Source organism: Nannospalax galili, unplaced genomic scaffold, assembly GCF_000622305.1.
Source record: "Nannospalax galili isolate Female #2095 unplaced genomic scaffold, S.galili_v1.0 scaffold454, whole genome shotgun sequence".
Lineage (NCBI taxonomy): Eukaryota > Metazoa > Chordata > Mammalia > Rodentia > Spalacidae > Nannospalax > Nannospalax galili.
The window spans coordinates 1,124,936-1,145,515 of NW_008334929.1; the positions used below are offsets into that span (position 1 = coordinate 1,124,936).

The following is a 20,580-nucleotide window of genomic DNA, read 5'->3' on the forward strand; positions in this document are numbered from 1 at the left end:
GGAGGAGGAAAGTAAACCCAAATAAAAAATTATATAATAATTTTCCAAAAGTTGAACAGAAGTTTGAACTAAATATGTGATGAATTTTGGTCAAATAGTCTAAAAATTTGGATTTCATAATTTTGTTCCCAACATAGAAACCACCAGCAACAATGCATAGCTAAATGCTCCAGTTAAAGGAAAATATCATTTTTTTTCCTGGAATAATTTGCTTTCTTCCTGCTTCTTTTGACACTCAGAATATTAAAATGAAGCTGTGTGAGGGGCAAGCAGAATGAAGATACCCCGAAAAGTGGCTAGACCTTGACTCCTGGAAGTCTTTGCTGTGTTACTCTATGGACGTGGGCTTTGCAGATGTGGTTAGTATTACACACCTGGACACAGAAAGGCTGTGTGTTAAACTGAGGAATTGACTGTGGCTTCTACGGTGGAGACAGCCAGGGCATTGGGCCCTCACCAATGGCTTCCAAAAAGGAACACATGTCTCATTTCCATGTTTCTGTTGTTATGAGACATTCGATTTGAAGGAAATTTTACATCAAAAATAGAAAGTTAATATATGAGGTAGATGGGAGAATTGAAAATAAAAGAATGCTTTAATATTTACCAAAAATCTGTATTATGAGCAGTCAAAACCCAGTGTCCACAAGCAAAGCCTACTTTTTCTAAGGACCTGCTTGGATACAAAAACTTAATAACAAAAAATTCCACGGCCAGGCATGCTTCTGGAAATGATACTAATTTTTAGATTTCACTTACAGATCCCTCACCATTGCACATAAATGACAGTTTCTGTTTAGAAATGGGCTGTTTCAGTCCTAATACTAACAGCTGTCCTCAAACAGTTGGCTCTCAGTAAAGACTTGCTAAGCAAGAAGGAGGCAGTAGTAGTGGGCTGAGGAGCCAGGGGCCTGGCTACCAACCAAAGCTCCACCGTCGCTATCTTCGTTTGTGGGATTCTGAATGTCATAGTTTTAAAGACAGTAAAAATCATCGTCATCATATTTTTCATATAAGAATACCATCAATAAAATTTTAAAAATGTAAACGTTAAAGACCTTCATGTGTCTGTAAAACTGGATTCAGTTTAAATCTCCATGTTGTGTCCTAAAAAATACCAAAAGATGGGCCATGGGAAAACCCTCGATAACTGAAATGTTGTTGTGACAAAATCAAATGGGCAAAACAGCTCCTCTAATTACACTATCTACATAATTTATAATAACAGCACAATAATTCTAACTACTGTTGCAAGGAAATATTAATAAAGGGAAATACATAAGAAAGTATTTTGAATTAAAAAATGACTTTTCTTTTTAAAATAAACTCTTGTTTCTATTCAACTTCAGCATTTTAAACACCAAAGTTTTGTAAAATTTTAACAAAAGATGATAAACATGTGAAGACAATTTGATGGTTTGAACTTAAATGTTCTCACTTTAAAAGTAATAAATCAAACAGGTTAGTAATCTTGCAAAAGAAATCAATTCTCTAATTATACTTCCAAAATTCTATGGCAGACAATCTCAAATTAAAGTATATTTGCAAAAACAATTTTAGTATAACAAAATTTATGCCTTATTTAAATATGTAGCAAGAAAATGATTAGGTAAATGGATAAAATATTTGAAAGTCATGTATTATAGGGCCAGCAAGATGGCTCAGTGGTAAATGCACTTGCTGTGCAAACCTGGGGCTCAATGTTCAATTTCCAGAACCCAGGTAAAGGTGGAAGGAGAGAACCTGCTCCACAAAGTTGTCCTCTGACCTTCACATGTGTAAGTCATGGCATGTGTATCACCCATCATACACACACACACACACACACACATGCATACACACAAACACATGCACACTCATAATTAAATATTTAAATATAATAAAGATCATGAAGTAAAACAAATGTAGCATGAAATAAAATCACTGTGAAAAATTTAAATTTAGTGTAATCACAATTATTTTAATCTATTCATAACAAAAATTGGAAAGCAGTATCTCAAACCATTTGTGCCACTGTAGCATTGTTGATTACTTAATTTTATTGTTATTGTTTTCCAGATTTTTAATTCTATAATTGCTATTATTTCATAGTTAAAAATACATATCATGAAAAATCCAATATGAAATATTAAGTATTTTAATATAAATATTTTATGAAATGTTAAATATTATTTCTTGACCCTTCAGCACTACATGCACTGTAACTGTGCATATTCCATGAAATCTTCTGAAATTATGGGCTGTTTTAGATCAAACAAAACTGCATCCAAGTACCTTTGAGGTCTGATCTGTCAAACAAGATTATTCCAAATAATGAAAGTCAACATTACCCATGATGAAATTGGTGCTGGGAAGAGGCTACACATAGATATTTTATAGCAGAAAAAGTCTACTATTTGAAGTAATGCGTAGAAAATGCTTCATGGTTTACATCATTGCTAATGTTATATAGGTGTCCAAATTACAATACCCTGTAATCAAATACAAACTTTCAGATTTTTCAAATTTAAATTCTATAATTCTACAGAATCTATTCTAATAATCTTGGTGAAATTGTTCTTAAACATCATCAGAGATAAAAAAAAAAGTTGGTGCAATTATGACTTACTGTGGTTGCGCAATGAATGTCTTTCCACACCGTGGCTTCTCTGGAGAGATCAGAGACTTCAAACAAATTATCAAGAATCACTTCCCCAATCATGTCATGTCTAGAAAACCTGTCAAAATCATATACACTGAAATGTAGTTTCCGGTTGCTTAGTTGGTCGTATGCTACTGGAAACTGAAATGTTTCGTCAAATAGCGGATTCAGAGTCTTCCTGTGTACACGCGTCTGAAATTTCTTTTTCCTGTCTGGAAGAAGATACATCTTGACGTAAGGATCAGAAGTTCCTGTGAAATCTTTAGCAGGGAGATCTAAGGCTTTGATGATTTTAATAACTAGAAGTTCATTTTCATAATCATACTGCAGGGTAAAGTGAAGCTTCCCACAGATTTTGACATCATCTTCTCTGTTACCCTCGGAGTCAACTGACTTCTGCTTGTAGAGCTCTGGCTTTATCCGCCCAATGCTGGTTGTAGTTTCTCCTCTTTGTAAGACAGGTTCAGTGCCCATGCTAAAATCAACACTGGAAACATTCATTTGTCTTGGTAGATGTCTCCTGAAGGAATTGTGGCTGTACACACACACACATATACACAAAATCGTTCAGGTCAGCCATTTCTGATGGTAGTTATAAAGCTGCATGCACACATCCTCCCCACCCTCCAGGATCAGGAAAGGATGCCAATGCCACGTGACTGACTGTACCTATGTCTGTATTAACCTAGCCTCTCACAATGAAAAGAGCTACTTTTGGAAACTCAGAAAAAACAAAGAAAAGAATCTAAAATCTTACAAATAACTGATAGATGTGCATTGTAAGAGACTGTACTTTCCTCAGTCATAAGCATATGCTTAAATACCATTGTGAGAAACGGGATTACCAACAAAGTTCAATATTCCCCCAGAATCATGCCTGTATCCGTCATCTGGCACATCTGGACGTGAATACTGGAAGAAGTTACTCACTTGGGTGGCCTTTTATATCTGAATACTTAAATTTCACATTTTAGTAACTCCAGTATTAAACTTAAAAATACATATTCACACATTTTCTTGTACATCAGTCATTTCTCATACTTAACTAAATGAATATTTACTTTTAAAGTCAATAGAGTTGTGATAATCAGACCAAGAAAGTATATTTCCCTTTATTTGATGTGGTGTGGGCTTCAGAAGCCCCAAGGATGAAACAGAATGGACAAGTTAATATTTTGTGACAAATAACCAAGTTTTAAACTTTAAACTGAATATCTCATACCCATTATTTATCCCATCAACAGTTCCAGAATATTAATGTGAAGTCACACTAATGTCACTGAAGAGTAACTTGAATTGAGACCATCTCTCGGATACGGCCTCTCTGACTTCCAGCATCTAGGCCAATCTATGAGGTCCCTGCTGGCTTCATTTCATTTCAGATCTTTGGTTCCCGCCTGTCTTCAGTCTCCATCAGATGAATCAGATTCTAAACTGTAATTAATGGCTAGGTCTGACAGTTGCTCAGATATGCCCTAGCTACACAAAGTTCTAGGCACAGATCTCTAAATCTTCAATATTTCTAAATAGATGTCCTGACTCTCCTTCCCAAACTCAAGGAAATTCACCATTTCTCCATTTTGCTCTCAGAGCAGTTCTTTCTCATGGAATCTCAGTGCTAACATCTTTCAAGGTGCTTATGCTTAGAGCCATGCAGTATGCTTTGAGTCATCTTTCCTTCTTTCATGAGATTACTCTATTTTCTGAATCCTGTTGCTGTGCCCTTTTTTTTTTTGCTGTGTCCTTTTAAACACCTCCTATAACTATCAGTTCCATTCCATTTCTGTTGCTCCCAGCCCTAGACACTTATCACCTGTCTGCTTTGCTTTCTCTTCAGTGTCCTTCAATTACTAGCCATTCTATATACCAACAGGGCTTGCACTTCAAAATCCTCTGCTCAGGTCTGTTGACTGTTGCATCAAATCTACACCTTTGACATCACTAACACAGCTACAATGATATTTGATTTCCAAGGATTGAATTCCGAAAGATTAATACAAATTTTGTGAACATCCAGAAGAGAGGACATTTGACTTAGAAAGGAGACCATCAGTGGTGAAGCAAGGATAGGCTCATGGCTGGCTGCCTTCTATGTCTGAAGAGTGACCAGGACAGAATGTGCATTTATGGGAAGTAGTAGATGGTGGATTTCAGCTTAATGTAGTGGAATGCTGAAAAGCACATGGAGCTACTCAGCAAGGTGGTGAGCATCCCCAAAGTGGAAGTACAAAGCAAAGGTCAGACAAAGGGACTTTTGTCTCAAGGTGTCAAAGTATCAGGCATTTCTAATCTTAATTTATATGATTCTCTGTCATTCTAGAATGGTTCTTTGCAATTTTATGGGTCAAATGATATAATTATTAATCATGATATTATGCATATTAATAGTGAGATTTGTCACAATCAGAGTTATAATCCAAGGTAACTGTAGCTATTCCCTTACATTTAATCAACTAATTAGTAGTTGGACTAGGTGGTTAGTTAGATGGTAATATTGAACAATAAAAACAGTTCCATAAAAATGCTGAGTTGCACTTAAAGAAATTTTATAAAGCTCCCTTTACAAAGATGAGTAAGATAAGCCAAAATTAGTTGTAAGAGAATTAGCAACTCTGTCCACAACTGTAGTAGTCACAGATTTCTCAAATAGAAAAAGGAAAGAAAGAAATGAACTGTAGTTTAATATCCACAATGTAAATTAAGATATAAACTGGCCAGGTGGAGGAAACAGTGCAGTGTGGTAGGAGCATGTCCTTCATCATTCTGCCTAATGTTAGCAGAAAAATAGTATGTTGTCTCACGCAGATGAAAAAAACACAGAAAAAAAAATCGTTCCATTATCAGATTGGAGCTACAAATTTCAAGAATTAGAATGGGAAAAACTAATATCAAGTAGCAATCTAGGATAATGGACTAATAAAATGGGAATAAAATAAACGCATACTATTACATTTTTGCAATAAAAATTAAAATGTGCAGGGGCTGGAGAGATAGCTTAGCAGTTAAGAGCACTGACTGCTCTTGCAGAGGACCCGGATTTGATTCCCAGCACCCACATGGTGGCTACAAACCGTCCTTCACTCCAGTTCCAGGGAAATCCGAAGCCGTCTTCTGACCTCCATGGCATTGCATGACACGGGTGCACTCACATACATGCAGGCAATACACTCATACACATAAAATAAAAATAATAAATAAAATTTTTAAATAAAAAATTAAAGTGTCCTTTGCTCTTCACGATTTGTAATAAAGTCCAACATCATGAGCACTTATGATACAGTGAATACAGGTGCAAATATTCACTTACTCTGTGAAATGCTTGTCTTTAAGTTTTCCATTTTCCTACTGAGAACTTTGAGGCTCAGACAGGTAACACAGGTGCCACAATCTGGAGGAGTCTAGGTCTAATGGGCAAAGCCTCAGCGAACATGTTACACTTGCACATCCATAATTACCACATATATTTAATTTATGTAAAAAATAATCTGTTCTTTGGCTGGAGAGATGGCTCAGCCATTAAGAGCATTGACTGCTTTTGTAGAGGACCTGGGTTCGATTCTTAGCACCCACATGGTAGCTAATAACTCCAGTCTGTAACTCCAGTTCCAGGGGAATCCAATGCCCTTTTCTGACCTCCGCTGGCATTGCATGACATGGGTACACTTACATATGTGCAAGCAATATACTCATGCACATAAATAAAAAATAATAAAATATATTAAAAAAGCTAATCTGTTCTAGAGAAGGGTGTGGTGGCACACACCTTTTATCCCAGTCCTCAGGAGGCAGAGGCAGGTAGATCTCTGTGAGATCAAGGTCAGTCTGGTCTACATAATGAGTTCCAGGCCAACCGTGGCTACAGGGAGACTCTGTCTCAAAAAAACCAAGAAAAGTAATTGTTCTATTAAGGAACCATATAAAATACTTAAAATTATTCATATCATGAAATTGTTCATATTAACCAAAATTCGTTCATGTGTATTCACATAAGCATTATGTATAAGATATTTATATAATGTAAAATTCAAAGCTTACTTGTAGTTTAAGACATATTTTAACAGCTGTTTTTCAAATTTTTTTGAATAGTTACCAAAATAGAAAGGAAACAGGATGCTTAATTTGTAAGCCAGATTATCGTTAAATGTAGTGTAAAAAATTCCTATCAAGTTGTTATTACACATTTTGTAAGAAATGACATTTTTGAAAATAGCAACAAAATATTGCAACAATTTATACTATATTATATTAACAAGGATTAAGTTAACAACTTGACCATAATTGAAAAATTATTTCTATACCAAGAAATACATTGGCAAACTTTAATCTCATGTGATGGAACTATGTAGTAATTAAAAGTATGCTTAATTTGAAACTCAGTATTTCAATTTCTGTATTGAATACATACAAAGCCTTTACTAAAACTTCAAGACTATAAATCATGATCTGTCTGTTCCCTTACACCTTCCCCATTATAATTCATTAGAGATGCCATGAAATGAATTTTGACCTTGAATCTAACTTAAAGAATCAGAAGTCTAAATTAGATTCAGGGTAAGATCAGGGAGAATTTATAAAGAAAATAATGGTAAAAATTCATGCAGATTGTGATATTGTTGTGAAGCACTAACATGGCCTAGTATAATCAGGTTTCCAATTTAAATACAGAGTGCTAACTGACCATTACACAATAGGGTCAGGCCCAAGCTAGTTGGGAAGGGTCATTAAATATTAAAATATTCCTGTTAAAATCACTTTTGCTTATCCAACAATTATAATTCTCATGAGCATGACCTCTAAGAAGTTAATTCCTTAACTTTATAGGTTTATTTCCTGATTTCACAGTCAGGCTCTCAAATATAATTTAATCCTCTGTCCTTCCCTCAAAGCTCAGAAATATCTCATTTATGCCTCTGAATATAGTGTGCACAACCATAAAGCTTCTAATGAAATCAACGGTATAGTGCCTCTTCTAGCTGAGATAAAAATGTAGTGACACTTCTGTTCTTGTAGCCAGTGTCCTAATTATAGGGTAAACGGTGCACTTTCTAAGTCACAATTTAGCTAGTCAGTTAAGAAAAGCTTTAATTACTACAATGTTGAACTATTGCCATGACAACACACATCTTCTCCCCTGCCCCCTTTTTTCTGTCTTGGGTTGACAGTGATTAGTGGCTAACAAATGTTCAAGAAATCTAAGTGCAAACCATTTCACTTACAACTAATTCCACTCATCTTCAAATCTTAGACAGCACCATCCAGGCATGTTGGGAAGAGTAACTGGACCGCAATTGGCCTCAGCTGTCTAACAGGGACAGGAACTGCGTAATCTTCGACTTGTCTGAGACTTCCTCATCTCTGAACAGTGTTTCATAGTTTCTCTGATGACAAAGCAATATCAGAGTTGGCCATGGAAACTAATTTTTCATATTGCTATTAGTTATTGGTGTTAGAATTCATGACATAAGGATCTTAAGCAAGAATCATGATGAGCTCTGTGGTTTGACAAGTCAAATGGCATGTCCTGATTGGGCAGGCAGAGATGGTAAATGCAGAGCCATCCCTGTGTATGTGCTATCCCACCCCATACCAGAGAGGCCCTTTTACTATCCTTTTCTTAAGATCCAGCAGTTCTTTACTAAGTAGGAAGTCTGTATCCTCCTGCCCTTTGCATCATCTCTATCATCTGAAAAGTTAGCCTTATACATTCTGGGCAAATCAGAGATGATGAGCAAAAGTATCTTTAGCAGCATTCTGCTTTCTTACTAGATGTTTAATAGGAACTAACAACTTTTTATTTGAGATTTGCATTGTAAGCTATCAAGACATACTAAAATTATACCCCATTTTTTAAGAGACAGAGACACAAATAATTAAGACTAAGTTCCTGGTCAAGAAAGTTTTCATTCTTTGTTTTTTTGTTTATTTTCTTTGTTTTATGGACAAGAGTTTCCCATTACAGAAATATCTGAGCATACACTATTCAAGGCACTAACAGAATCTTTAAATTTAGTATTGCCTCAAATCTGTTGTTCCAGATCTTCAGGCCCAAACCTTGAAGCCATCATGCTGATCCCTCCATTTTAACTCCCATGCTCCAGGTGACTTGAAAAGACATTCTGCTCTTCTCCTTAAAAGAAGAATCTAGTCTGTTCTAGCCACACTGATTATCATTTCCTAGGTCTTAAACACAGTTGCTGGCTTGGTATTCTCCTTCAGTGTTGTTTCTGCTTCTATCCTTGTGACTTCCTCAATGTCTACTCCGTAAAAACAAACAAACAAAAAACAGTAATCCTTTGGAAACAAGTCATACCACTACTCCAATTATAAAACTTCCAGTCTATTCTTATACTATTAAGAGGAAAAGCCCAGTACACATCAGATGTAAAAAAAAAAAATCCTAGTAGCTGGGAGTGGTGTCACACATCTTTGATCTCAGCCCTTGGGAAGCAGAGGCAGGTGGATCTCCTGTGAGACTGAGATCAGCCTGGTCTACATAGCAAGTTCCAGATCAGTTGGGGCAAAAGAGAGAACCTATTCTAAAAAAACCAAAGAAAAGTGTTTAATAAATACTGTTGAATTGACTAATTTTTTTCCTATGAAAACTTTAGGCATATGATATTAACACCCTAATATCAACAAGAACTAGAAAAACAATTGGTTTTAGTCTCAATTATCTAATGCAAAGTTTAACATCCTCTTAAGTAATTTTCCTTTATTTTTCACCAAGAATTTAACACAATTTGCTCTTAATAACAATAAATAAAATGTATTTACCCTCAAAATACTTGCTTTGACCTTATCCATCTAAAAAAGTAAACATATAATGAAATAATATGCAACTGACTTTAATCTAACATACAGTTGCAGGAATGGATGTGAAGTAACTAGGTTGCAACTACTTGGTCTATAAATAAAATTCTGTGAACATAGTTAATGGTTAACTTGATAGGACCTGGATTCGCTTAGGAGATAAACCTTGAGACACAGCAGTGAGGGAATATTTAGCTTCTAGGAATGCCTGTGAAGGACTACACAGATTAGGCTAATTGAGAAGGAAGAGCTACACACTAAAGGTAGGCAGCACCGTTCTCTGGGTTTGAATCTTGGACTGTATAAAAATGAGCTGAGCACAAGTATTCATCACTGCTTGCTTCCTGATCGTGGATGTGATTTGGGAAGCTACTTTGAGTTTTTCTGCCTTGACTTCTCTGCCTAGAAGGTCTGTGTTTTCTAGGAGTTTGGAACTGGTTTGTGGCTAGAATGTGGAAGAGTCTGGAAGTTTGGGTTAGAAAAGCCCTATCACGTAGGAAGCAAAGCTTAATAGGCCTTTCTGATGGGAGCTTTGAAGACAAGAATACTGAAAGAAATGCAGACAATTCAGACTCAGCTCATGAGGTTTCAGAGGGGAGGAAGGACTGTATCAGGAACTGCATTAAGAGGCATTTGGCTGGTATTTTGGCCAAGAATCTAGTTTTATTCTGCCCATGTCCTGAGAACTTGAGTGAAGTTAAATTTAAAGATAATGGACTGATTTGTTTGGTGTAGAAACTGTCAAGTCATGAGAGCATTATTCCTGGTTCTGAGAAAGCAATGGTGTTACCAGTGAGTATCACCAAAGAGAAAACTCCTGGGCTTCCCTGGACAATAGGAAATGCATTTTGAGAGTAAAATCTCATGCATCAGAGGCTTCATCTTATTTAGATGAAAAATCATTGGAAGGAACAAAGTCTAAACTAAAGGGATTTCATGCTCCTCCCAAGCAATTGCCTAGGAAAGTGTTTATCCAGGATCAGCATACTGAAACCGATACAGCTGTGCTATAAGGAAGTCATCCTGCATCTCAAGCTGGCAGCAGAAGTTGGCAGTATTATTTCCATGGTTCTGCAAGACCGAAGGGGATCATGGAGTCTTGCACCATGGTTTCAGAGAGCAACTGAAACCAGACAATGTGTGGCAGGGCCCAAATTCTCTGTAAGGAGCTAACTGGCTATTTCAGGAAGCTATGAAGGTGAAGTCTAAGTTGCAATGGAGACCTGAGGATACCGGATATGGCAGAACCACAAGGCATCCCCAGGGAAGACTGCGTGCATAGAGCAGCGCTTATTCAAGTGAGAGGTGTATGCTAAAGGCCTCAGAGCTGGATGGTTAGAGCCACCTAATCCCTTAGGAGCCTAGTTGATGATATCACAGGCCCCAGATGCTGATGTGGTGTATATCACCTAGGGTTTCAGTCTTGCTTTGGTCCAGTCTTTCCTTGCTGTGTTCTGACTCATCTCTTTTAGAACAGGAATGCTTACTCTGTGCCATTTTATGTTGGAAATATGTAACTTTTTCATTTTATAAGAACTCATAGTTAATTGACTTTGGTCTTTTAAAAGTGTTGGAACTGTCAATAACTTCCAGGACTTTTGATATTACAATGAATGCTTTTTACATTATATAATACTCATGAGCCTCTGGAGATAAGGGGTGGGGGGTTTGTGCTTAAAAGTGGTGTGTTTGGGTATCAGGTGGAGTTGTGATGGTTATGGAGGTCAACTTGACTGGATCTGGAATCACCTAGGAGACAAGCATCAAGGCATACCTGTGAGGGGTTACGTATCCTCTGGGCATGCTGCCAGGGAGCACTGATTAGGTTAATTACGGTGAGAGAATTCACACAAAAGGTGAGTGGGTGGCACTATTCTCTGGCCTTGCGTGTTGGACTGTATAAAGTCTAAACCATGATGGACTGTGCCCTTGAACTGTGAACTGAAGTACTCTTTCTGTTGCTTTTATCAAGATATTTTATCACAGCAACAGGAAAAGAAACCAAGACATGTGCTATTTTATAGTACATAAACACAGAATATAGTCCTAAACCTTAAAAAATTCCATTAAACATGACCAAAATAACAAATCTAAGACTTAGCTAATAGCATTTCTAGGAAGTTAAAAGTTCTTCTGATCCTATGCATTTTGGCCTTAAATGTCTGTACTTGGCATGCCAGTTTAGGTTTTCTCTCACTTAGGAGCATGTTTCTGGCAATCATAAGCCTATCTCCTGGTGAGTTTGGTTAGGTTTTGAAGAAAAATACTTGTAGTCCTTTGGCTGGGCTGACCTTCTACCTTTCGCCACACTAATGTATTGAAATGACCTGTTTCCAGACCTGTGTCATTTTTCAGCCTTTTATTAAACCATGATCTTCATTATGTTATAAAAACACTATTTTTATGCATATAATTATAAACATAGAGAACTACTGAAATGCCTGTTTATGAAAATAGTTTACGTCTGGATTCCTGGACTAATACATCAAACTTTCCAGGAATTATCTATGTTGTAAAGAAAACGCAGCCATCCCACTCACAGTTAGTGCTTATGTGGAGAAAATACTATTTACTACAGCCAGAAAACAGATTCTTCAACTCTGAGTGTGCTTTAAAGGCTTTGTGTTTAGTCTTGATCCAAGGAGTCAAGCCTTTTGAGTAAAGAAGAAAGTCCATACATCAAATGAGTTTCTTTTACCAAAAGCATATTTAGGAAGTTTCATTTCAAGGCAATTTATCTCAGCTCCATCCATTGTTCTGAGCAAACATTTGTCTTGAGACCCTACCTAGCTACATATTCTCCAAATGTTCCTTTTTCTGTAACATCTTGTTTTCTATTCTTTACAGTGGCTTGGAATGAATAATTTCAATTTTTGCTATTCTTTGAGAGAAATTTAATTTTGAAAAAAAATCTTACAGTAAATAAAATTATACAGGCCTGCTCGTATCTTACATAATTTTCCATTTTCCTTATAACAAGGAGCATTGAGTGCATGATTATTTTTAGAATCACCTTTTTAGCCACCAAATAGACAACTGTAAATGTTGTAATTCCATCATAACTTCGTCAGGATTTTTCCTATGCACGCTTTCCTGCTTTGTTCGTGTTAGGTTGGATCTCTCATTATTTTCTCTAATCATTTTCTGCGGGTGCTCAGAATGCTCAGAGAGTGACAAACCTATATCACTCTCCATCTTCAACAAACTATTTTGTCAGTGACTATTCATTTCATCTTGCATCACTAATGAATGCACTGAAAACTGGTTTTCATACTCATTCTGTGGATTTATCATCATTAATCTTCTAACATGAGTACAGTGCACCTCGCCACCTGATGTCTTTAATAGCAAAGAGAAATGGAACAATAATCCATCAATCAAAAACATTCTCTGGACAATTGCTACACGCCTATACGGTGCTGGAAAATAGGAAGGCACAAAAGTAGGTTACACTCCGTTGTAGTTGGGAATCAGGCATTTAGTTTAGCAACTGACAGAAGCTCAGTAATAAGAAACTATAAATGCTAGATTATAGCCGTAGCTTTAAATAACAGGAAAAACAGCTTATGACTGGGGAGAAAAGTAAATTCAGGTATATTTCAGTAAAACGCTTAGATAAAATGTCGTCATTTAGACAAGGAAAGAATGAGTAAACACAGGCAAAGAACTCAGGGTCTTCAGGCAGCTTAGGGAAGGTACCTTCTTACTGTGCAGTTATGAAAGATCATTTGTGCTGGCAAGATATGGCCGCTGAACTCATTTATTAACTTCTGAATTTAAAACATTGATGCTGAGTTTCTGTAGTACTTTGTCTAATTACTAAGAGCAGCATAGAAGTGAATCCTTCAGGAGCACACACAGAACTGTACAGGCAGAGGCATCGAGAAACTTGTTATAGGCAGACTATAACAGCGGACAACATCAGGCTTCTAAAAGTGTCAACTAGACATAGGATTATTAAATTATTACTTAAATAATTTTTGGTAAGGAGCTTTATTTACTTTACAAACTTTACTGTATTAGTTTCAAAATACACGTTATCTTACAGTTTTTCCCATAAACAGTTGCCAAGTTTAGAAGATTGGTGACGGTATCAGGTAGGATAAAAGGTTGAAATTCAGGATGATCCTATTGTTTCAAGTGACTGCTGTAAATATTTTGGAAATATTTATTATTATATATTTATTCAAGTTCTGCTGCAAATATTTTGGAAAGGACAGAGTTTGAACATCTTAGCCATGATTTTAAGCCATCTTTACACTTTATTCCAACCGACTTTAATCATTCTTCCACCAAACTATTTTTTGGTCCCAGAACTTTACCTGCTCTTTTTTTCTTTTTATAATAAAATGAAGTCTTTTTTGTTTTTCTATATTTTTTAAGAAATATTTTTTTAATTTTATTTATGTGTATGAATGTATTGCTTTCATGTGTGTGCCTGCAGAAGACAGAAGAGACCTTTGGATCCCCCTGGAACTGGAGTTACAGATGGCTGTTAGCCACCATGTGGGTGCTAGATTCGAACTCCAGTCTTCTACAACAGTATCCAGTGCTCTTAACTGCTGCACGCTGTTTTTCTATTTTTATTTTTATTTACATGCATGAGTGTTTTGCCTGCATGCATGTAAGTGTACCATGTGTGTACAATGCCTGTAGAGACCAGAAGAGGGCATCATATCCCCTGGACTAGAGTTACAGATAGTTGTTAGCCACTGTTGTGGGTGCTGGGAACTGAACCCAGGTCCTCTGCAAGAGCAGCCAGTGCTCATAATTGCTGAGCCACTTCTCTCCACCCCATCTGCTCTTTTCTTAGCATTACTTTGTAATTTGTCAGTTTGCACATAAATGTTTAAATGTCTCCATCAGTGATACACTCCCTCTTTTAAGTATATCGCTCCTAATTTCCTTTCCTCACATTCCTTTCCTTTCCTCACATCTCTGTGACTCAGCTGGAATCTCTGTATGCTTTGAATTTTGCATTCTTCACTACACAGCTGATATGCATAGTACTCATATTGAACTTAATATAAAATGCCTTCGATTTAGGCAATTGCATTTCTTTACATATCCTCACAGTTTTCAAGTAGTTTGAGTGCAGAATTCATTGGCTATGTCCAGAAGTAAGTATATGTTGAGTAAGAGTTTTGAGAGAATGAAAAAAAAAATCAATCAAAATGGACATTTGAAGAATATTAGTAATGAAGAAATACTTGAATGCCCACCAGGTAGTCCATTTGTCTGGCAGTCTGAGGAGGTCAAATGTCCATGTTATTTGAAAATGGAGATGAGATATCCGAAGCTGTGGCAGTATCCAACCAGACTGCTAACTTCTAGACTTACAGGAATGTTAATTCAGAGAGAGAGGGATAAATAAAACTTGCAAAGAGCATGATGTCATCTCTTGTCTGAGCCAAGGAGACAAGAGTACCAGCAGCAGAGCAGAGTGGGAATTGATGAGGTGCAGGCAGAAAAAGTTCATTTTAGATGTGTTTGCGTGAGTGTGCATGCAGAGCTGAGTTTGTCACACCTCAGGGAAAGTCCTCATTTAGCTGAACCAGCTCCTTTGTTACAGTGTACTCTCCATTCCCTTGGACAAGGGACTGCTTTTCCTTTCCATGCAAAGGTATTTATAGCATGATGAAGTAGCCAACATGCACAACAACTGTTGAGAATTAGGAGTATCAGATTTCTACAGGGAATTCATCTCCACACCAAGCAGATTGGAATCATTCACAGTAGCCACCCCTGATTTCAGTTCTTTAACTGAGTAGGAAAAGCAAGAAGATGCCTTCATTTTTCAACTCCAAATTGCTTGTCCTTGGCTGACTTTATAACTCCAAGTTTTAGTTGTTTAAAGCTCACATTTCATTGTCTTTTAAACTTGAAATGTTCCATCAGTCTGAATAAATCTGAAGTCTCATTCCTGCCAGCATTACTTAAGGCAAAATATTGAATCTCTCTGGGCTTTGATGAACTCACAACTAATGGAGACAGTTAATAATACTTACTTTATGCATGTTACTGAAGGCTCAGCAGGAGGCATGACTAAAGTGCGGGTGTGTGTGTGGTGGGGGGGAGGGGGTTTCCTTCCCTAACCACCCATACAAGCAAGGAAATTCTAAGAGGCAGATGAAATGACAGTTAACGTTCTAAGCAAATCATTAATTTGTACTATACTTTTTCTCTTAGAAAACACCAGATGCATAAAATATATTTTTACGTTTTCTAAGATCAAGAGAAAAAGGTTTTCTGACATAACTATTTTTTCTTTTTTTTCATATAATTACATTTAATCCAAGGAAAAAATGCTGTCCTTTGATTGCAAGAGGCCCATTCTGCATCCAAAGCCTTCACAAGGATTTTCAGCATAGTCTTTTTTTTAAAAAAATTTTAATTTTTATATTATGTGCATGAATGTTTTGCCTGCATGTACACCCATGTGTGCAAAGCCCAATAAGGCCAGACGACAGCATCAGATCCCCTGGAACCAGAGTTATAGATGGTTATTAGCTGCCATGTGGGTGCTGGGAACTGAACCTGGGTCTTCTGCAAGAGCAGTCAGTGCTCTTAACCACTGAACCATCTCTCTAGTCTTTTGTAGACAGTCTTTCATTCTCCCTTTACTAGCGGATATTAGTCTCTTTATATTCCAAAGACAGTATTTTGGAGATAGAAATTTGCTTTTATGATGCCTCTGAAATGCATAGATTGCCTCAGTTGTCTTCATCAATTGTATTTTGTTATGTGAGGTGTGTACTTATCAACTCTGAACACTATGCTGACATTTATTCATAGTTGTTATTAGGACAATAGTCTCTCTTATCCTGTCTCATGATTTCTGGTTTTGGTCGACTGCTGTCTTGGTTACTAGTTGTCAACTGACGTCTGGAAAGTAATGGGAAATTCCTGAAATAAAACCATCACAAATTTTAAATTGCACATCGTTCTGAGTAATGTGAGGAAATCTTGCTCATTTTGCTCTGTTTCCCTGGGAGCATGGCTCCTCTCCTGTCCAGCATATCCACACAGTTCATGTTGTCCCTCTTAGTCATATGAATGCGATCTTGGTTATCAAATCCACTGTCCAGCATCACCATGCCTATGCTCAGATAATTCTGATGTAGGATCCTAGTGCTGCTCCCCAGTGCCCACATCCTTCATCATATCATGTGGGCAGTATCACTGCAGGAGTGGTACTGAAGAAGAAAGGGGTCACAGCACAGCACGATGTCTTCAGTCAAAGAACCACATTCACACAGTTTTAATAATTACCACTGTTTCATTATTAGTCATTATTTCTCATCTCTTACTATGACTGATTTACCAGTTAAACTTCACCACAGGTGTATGTACACGGGAAAACATGTTCATAGAACTCGGCACTTCTAGGCATCCACCGGAGTCTCAGGACGTGTTCCTGGTTGATAGAGTAATCTACTGTTTTTAAAACATACTTTGTGTTTTCAGGGATAGCAACAGTGATAATCAAGGAGCCACATGTTGTCATTGTAAAGCAATTTTGCACACACAGAGATACACACAGTGGGGTCAGTGTTTTAGAAAAGTAGCAAGCTCTAAACCCCACCCCCCATTTATAGATGATCTAATTACTTTATAATAAAATATCCATAATTAAAATGAACATTTACTGGGTTCCACTGCATAAAAATCACAAGAAAAATTAACCATAAATGCTACTGGTTAGAAAATTTCTCAGAATAACTCAATAGGAGCCCTGAAATTCCTTACCTCAGGGGTGACAATTATTCTAGAATACAGCTCAGTGAGAAGTACACACCCCTCTTACGATCCTAGGCACTTGTGGAAATGCCAGACATAAAAGTTCCATTTATACGAGCTCAAATGAACAGTGTAAATTTTCTGTTTGCAGGTTAGGTGGATTGCGAACTGCTAGATGACCTCTGGGTTTTGTGCTTGTGTGTCTGTGATGTGCATTTTGAATGGATGCTTGCTATTGATTGCTTAACTAACTGAAACTGGAAAACTGCAAGTCGCAGTGATCAATATTTCAAGGAAAAGAATTAAAGAACTGATGTGACCTCAAATTCTGTCAAGCCCTTTTCAAGCACCAATCCCCGTCTTCGCCCTCAATGTTTCTCTCTGAGACTCGTTCTGTGTTCTCACCTTTCTGAACTCACACCCCAGCTTTACACACACGATCCTTCCTTACCGGGATGAAGACGTAGGCTCAGTGGTTTGTCTTTGCACACGAGCATGTTTGATTAAGTGTTCTTTTAAAGCAGTTTGTACTTCTGTGGGGATATCGGGGGAAGTGTGGCTGATTTTTATTGCGGGCTCAATAGTTTTGGGTGCCGCTTTTCCATTTTCTTCAACTTCTTTCTTCTCTTCAGTATCAAAAACTTCAGTTGGAGCACTTGACATGCTTTGTGGAAGGGGACTGACATGGGGAGCCACAAGTTTGCTCTTCCAGCATGGCCAGCACAACTTCCAGAAGACAAAAAGTGAGACAACCAGCAAGGCCAGGCCGCAGAAGCTGACAATAACTGCTAACAGGCTGACAGAGATATCTAGGGAAAAATCACAACAAAAACAAATACTAATGTCATACAAAGAGAAATGATGGCAGAAATGATAAGAGTAGATATTCGGAAAGTTTTATCCCAGGAAAACTTGTCAGTTGGATGCAGAAAACACAAGACACATGTGTATGGTATCTAAGCTCACCACAAGGGACTCAAGAGTTTGCAAGCCATGATTGTTACCCTGCACGGTCCCTGCTACCAAGCCAGAAAGTTCAGCTCTGAAGCTGTACATGAGAAAGAATGCTGTTTGCTTCATCTTTCCTCTGATTATCACCCTTCCCTTGTCTGGGCAGAGCACAGCTTTAAATGCTTGTGTGGTCTTTCTGTGCTGTGAGAATAACAGAGTGCTATGGGGACATTCTTAGTTATGTTTTCAAACTCCATTTTCTAATAATTTTGTATGTATGCCCTTTTTAAGTCCTGATTTAATTAATGAATTCTGCTATGATCTGAATATTTGTGTTCTAAAATTCCTATGTTGAAGCCCTATCTCCCAAGGAAATAGGATGTAATGGTTAACACACGATTAGGTTGCCTGTATTTACTACCACCTAGGAGATGGTAAGGCATACATACCTCAGGGCATGACGGTAACTACAGAGTTTCCAGACAGGACTGAGGGAAAGAGACCTGCCTTGAATGTAGATGCCATTAACCCACTGGCTAGGGGCCTAGCTGAATAAAAGGGAAAGAAAGAGAAATCAACTGGGGCCTGGAATTCCCTTCTCTGTTTTCTGCTGCACCATGATGAACTGAACCCCACGTACCGTCCTCTCTTGAAGTTGTTCTTGCAGAAATCATGTTGACAGCAATGTAAAAGTGCTGAACACACAGAAGACATAACCTCTAACAAGTGACTCGGTCATGGAGATGGAGTCTTCCTGATTGCCATCATAGTGGTCTTTAAGACAGGTCCAAAGGAGCCCTTCAATCCTTCGACCACATGAGACCACAAGTGACCCAACGAGCCAGGAAGAAGGCTCAACTACAGTTTAGAGTATCCTCTCCAATGCATACAGTAGAGCTTTAGTCAATCAATGATGGTGTTAGGAGACAGGAGCTTGTGGAAAGTGTTTGTGGGAAGGCAGAGCCCTCAGGAGTAGTCCTACCACGGTACATGGGCTCCAGCCCTTCGGGGATTGGACTAGTGCATGAGAGTTGACTGTTATAAAACAAGGCTCCCCTTGTGGTTTGCCTCTTCAAATTTCTGTCATGAGTTGAAGCAACAAAAAGTTCTTGCCAGATGGACTTACTAGTCTCCAGAATGGTGAGTCACAGTGAACCTCTCACCTTCATAAATTACTCCACCTCAGGTGTTTGGTTATGGTAACAGAAAACAAAAACAGGCTCTCACTAGGCCCTAAATCTGGAACTTCCTTTCCCATCCTTCAGACTATGAGATATAAATTTCTGTTGTTTATATGCTACCTAGTTTATATTTTGCCATATCAATCTGAATATATTAAGACAAATTGTTATCCAGATTTTTAAAATATTCTTATTAACATATTAACATGTTGTGAAATGTTTTAAAGAAATAGTTAAAAAGTTAAGACTGAATCAAGAAGCAAATGTAGGAAGAGCAATAAATCTTCCTTTAGAAGAATTCTAAACAATTTAAGTGTATGGTGTCTAGGAGCGAAGGCATGAGCACTCATGTCATAAGTGTGGGCTGCACACAGGCACAGTGACTTTTTCTCAGAGAGTACTACTGACAAAGAAGGCAATAAAGGTCAACAGTGACAGTGATGGCCTGTGGTCACAGGAGGCACCCTTGATACAATGCTATGAAAACAGCACTTTACTTCTGTGGTCTTCGTGTCCCAGACCCACAGCCTGAGTCTAATTATGATTTGAAAAAAAAAATCAGGCATGTTCCAAGAAAGAGACACTCTAAAAATACCTGACCAGTATGCCTCAAGTTCACCAAGGTCACCAAAAGTTTTGAGAGACTGTCCCAGTCAAGGAGCATCTAAGGAGACTTAACCACTAAACGTAGTATGTGGTCTTAGCTGGGATCCTGGAACAGAAAAAGGTAATTAGCTAAGGGCTGGGGAATTTAAATAAAGGTATGGACTTGAGTTAATGTACCAATGCCAATATATGAATTTTAACAAATGCACAATTTGGATACAAGATGTAAGTATTAGGAGAACTGAGAATTAAGTATGTTGGAAACTTATCTTACTAATTTTTTGTAGGTCTTTGAAAAAGTAAAGTCTAACCCAGTAACAATTATCTTCCATTACCCATTTCCATCCCTCTAAAATGACCAAAGTTAGGCTCATGGCATTACAGCATTATAAAAATTTGAAAGCTAACTAGATTCTTAATAAAGGACAATTTTTCTAGATTTGATTAACCTTATACTTTTCTATTACAAATTTGTTTAGCCTCAATATCAAATATAAACCCAATTTCCTTCATTTGTTGTAAGTAAAAATGTTAGGAATATGTCATAGACTGAATTGTGTCTGTCTCCTGTCCTATCCTATCTAAATTTACATTTGGAAGTATAAACAGTATTTCAGAATATAACTATATTTAGAAAATAACTTTTAGCAA

General features: G+C 37.4%; 1 protein-coding gene across 1 annotated transcript in view; it reads right to left on the reverse strand.

Annotated features, from left to right (window-relative positions):
• The window catches only part of Syt10 (synaptotagmin 10), a 56,998-nt gene extending 39,004 nt beyond the window's left edge, over nucleotides 1–17,994 (reverse strand). The window contains exons 1-2 of the mRNA XM_017797290.1: nucleotides 17,643–17,994; nucleotides 2,609–3,176 (exon numbers count right to left, since the gene is read on the reverse strand). Coding sequence (XP_017652779.1) covers nucleotides 2,609–3,176; nucleotides 17,643–17,854 — 780 coding nt within the window. The 5' untranslated portion in view covers nucleotides 17,855–17,994. The remainder of the gene's footprint in view (nucleotides 1–2,608; nucleotides 3,177–17,642) is intronic.
• Nucleotides 17,995–20,580: the final 2,586 nt, after the last annotated feature.